Source organism: Octopus bimaculoides, chromosome 12, assembly GCF_001194135.2.
Source record: "Octopus bimaculoides isolate UCB-OBI-ISO-001 chromosome 12, ASM119413v2, whole genome shotgun sequence".
In the NCBI taxonomy this organism is placed as follows: Eukaryota; Metazoa; Mollusca; class Cephalopoda; order Octopoda; family Octopodidae; genus Octopus; species Octopus bimaculoides.
This window is the reverse complement of record NC_068992.1, coordinates 12,173,885-12,175,487: the sequence shown is the minus strand read 5'-3', so window position 1 is coordinate 12,175,487 and position 1,603 is coordinate 12,173,885. Positions and strand designations below refer to the sequence as shown.

Genomic DNA, 1,603 nt, shown 5'->3' with positions numbered 1-1,603 from the left:
CTTTATTTGAATTTGTGTTCTGAGAGAGGGACTGCCAGGGATATATCAGGTAGTTCTTTCATAAATGAGTCCTTACCCCACAGCCAGTACGTTGTCATTACTCCACGACCTCTTACTTCTCTTTTTCCTCTACATTCTAATTTATAACCGCCTAAAGAATCAAGAATTGCTGCAGTACTCTCGCTCACTTGAATGTGTAATGCATAAGAACTAGACTGCATTCTGGAAGCTGTGTTGACTGTGTCTCCGAACAGACAAAATCTAGGCATTAGTTTCCCCACTACGCCACTTACTACCGGACCAGAATGCATACCCACTCGTAACTGCAGAACGTCAGTTTCCATCGGGTCAACATGGAGTATAGTAACATGTGACATCAGATCTAAAGCCATTGTTGCAATTTCTCCTGCATGGCGATCACCATTCTTTTCTGGAATACCACTAACTACCATGTACGAATCGCTGATGGTTTCCACTTTATAAACATCATAGCCGTCTAAAACAGAGTCAAATATTTTATAAACTTCATTTAAAAAATCAACTATTTCCATTGGTTTACTTTCTCTACATATTCGGCCAAAATTCACGATATCACTGAAGAATACTGTGGCACATTCAAATAATTCCGGTATTACTTTACCAGCTTGTTTCAGTTCAGAAGCTACTTTCGGTGGCAACATCTGGCCCAATAATTGCTCAGCCTTAGCTTTTTTTTGTTCTAGTTCTCTGGTTCTTTCTACTACGAGTATTTCTAAATTATTGGAGTAAGTTTCCAAGCGGTGGATTAATCTATCTATGAGCTCTCCTTTAATGGGGTGCATTCGATTTAGAATGATGCTAAGCTTACTAAAAGTCGGTCGTGACGATGCTCTCTCATTCCAAGACTCTTCGAGCATTTTTTTAAACAGCTTCCTAGAAAGCTTACTGTTTGGTAATAAATCGTCACTTAAAATTGGTCTCGTAAAAATCATTTTACGTCCACAAATACTCTCCCATACATGTCGTATATCTTTATTGGCCCGTGACTGCGAATTTTTAATGAGTTCTAAAATGGATTTTTCACTTAAATGTTTCAGTTCATAATGGTAGGGTTTTGCCTTCGTCGCAATTTCACACGCAATGATAGCAAATGAATACACATCTCCTTGCGGTGTGCCTCTCTTTACCCCATCGAGACTTGTGTTATCCTTCAGTAGTTCGGGTGCAGTCCAAAAAAGATCTTTTAAATTAGACAAGTGTTCAGAATCTGGGATTCTGTAGCTGCCATAACGAAGAAACGGTGCACCAAATCCTGACAGACGTACAGTCCAGCGCTTGTCAACCAAACAGTTTGAAGATTTGAGACGTCCATGGGTCTTGATTTCAGAATTGTCGTGCAAAAATTCCATTCCGCAACATATATCTTTTAAAAATGAAAATCCAAATTCCCATCCAGTCTCAAAAGTGTCATTGGCAAGTACATCCGCTACACTTCCCTTGTCAGCAATTTCCACGAACAAGCTGACATTAGGATAAGTCAAACAGCATCCACCATATTGGATCAGATTACAATGTCTAGTTTTCGTTAACTTGACCATGTCTGAAATAATCCTTTTATCATCAG

At 39.2% G+C, this 1,603-nt stretch overlaps 1 protein-coding gene across 1 annotated transcript; it reads right to left on the bottom strand.

The window, feature by feature from the left end:
• Positions 1 to 2: 2 nt before the first annotated feature.
• Positions 3 to 1,593, bottom strand: LOC106867065 (guanylate cyclase 2G-like). Its single transcript, XM_052972024.1, has one exon. It carries the CDS (start codon positions 1,575 to 1,577, stop codon positions 3 to 5), a length of 1,575 nt encoding a protein of 524 aa, XP_052827984.1. The 5' UTR covers positions 1,578 to 1,593.
• Between the last annotated feature and the right edge of the window lie 10 nt (positions 1,594 to 1,603).

Excerpts from the sequence above, each read along its gene's own strand:
- LOC106867065 (XM_052972024.1), bottom strand. The coding sequence starts at position 1,577 with ATGGTCAAGTTAACGAAAACTAGACATTGTAATCTGATCCAATATGGT.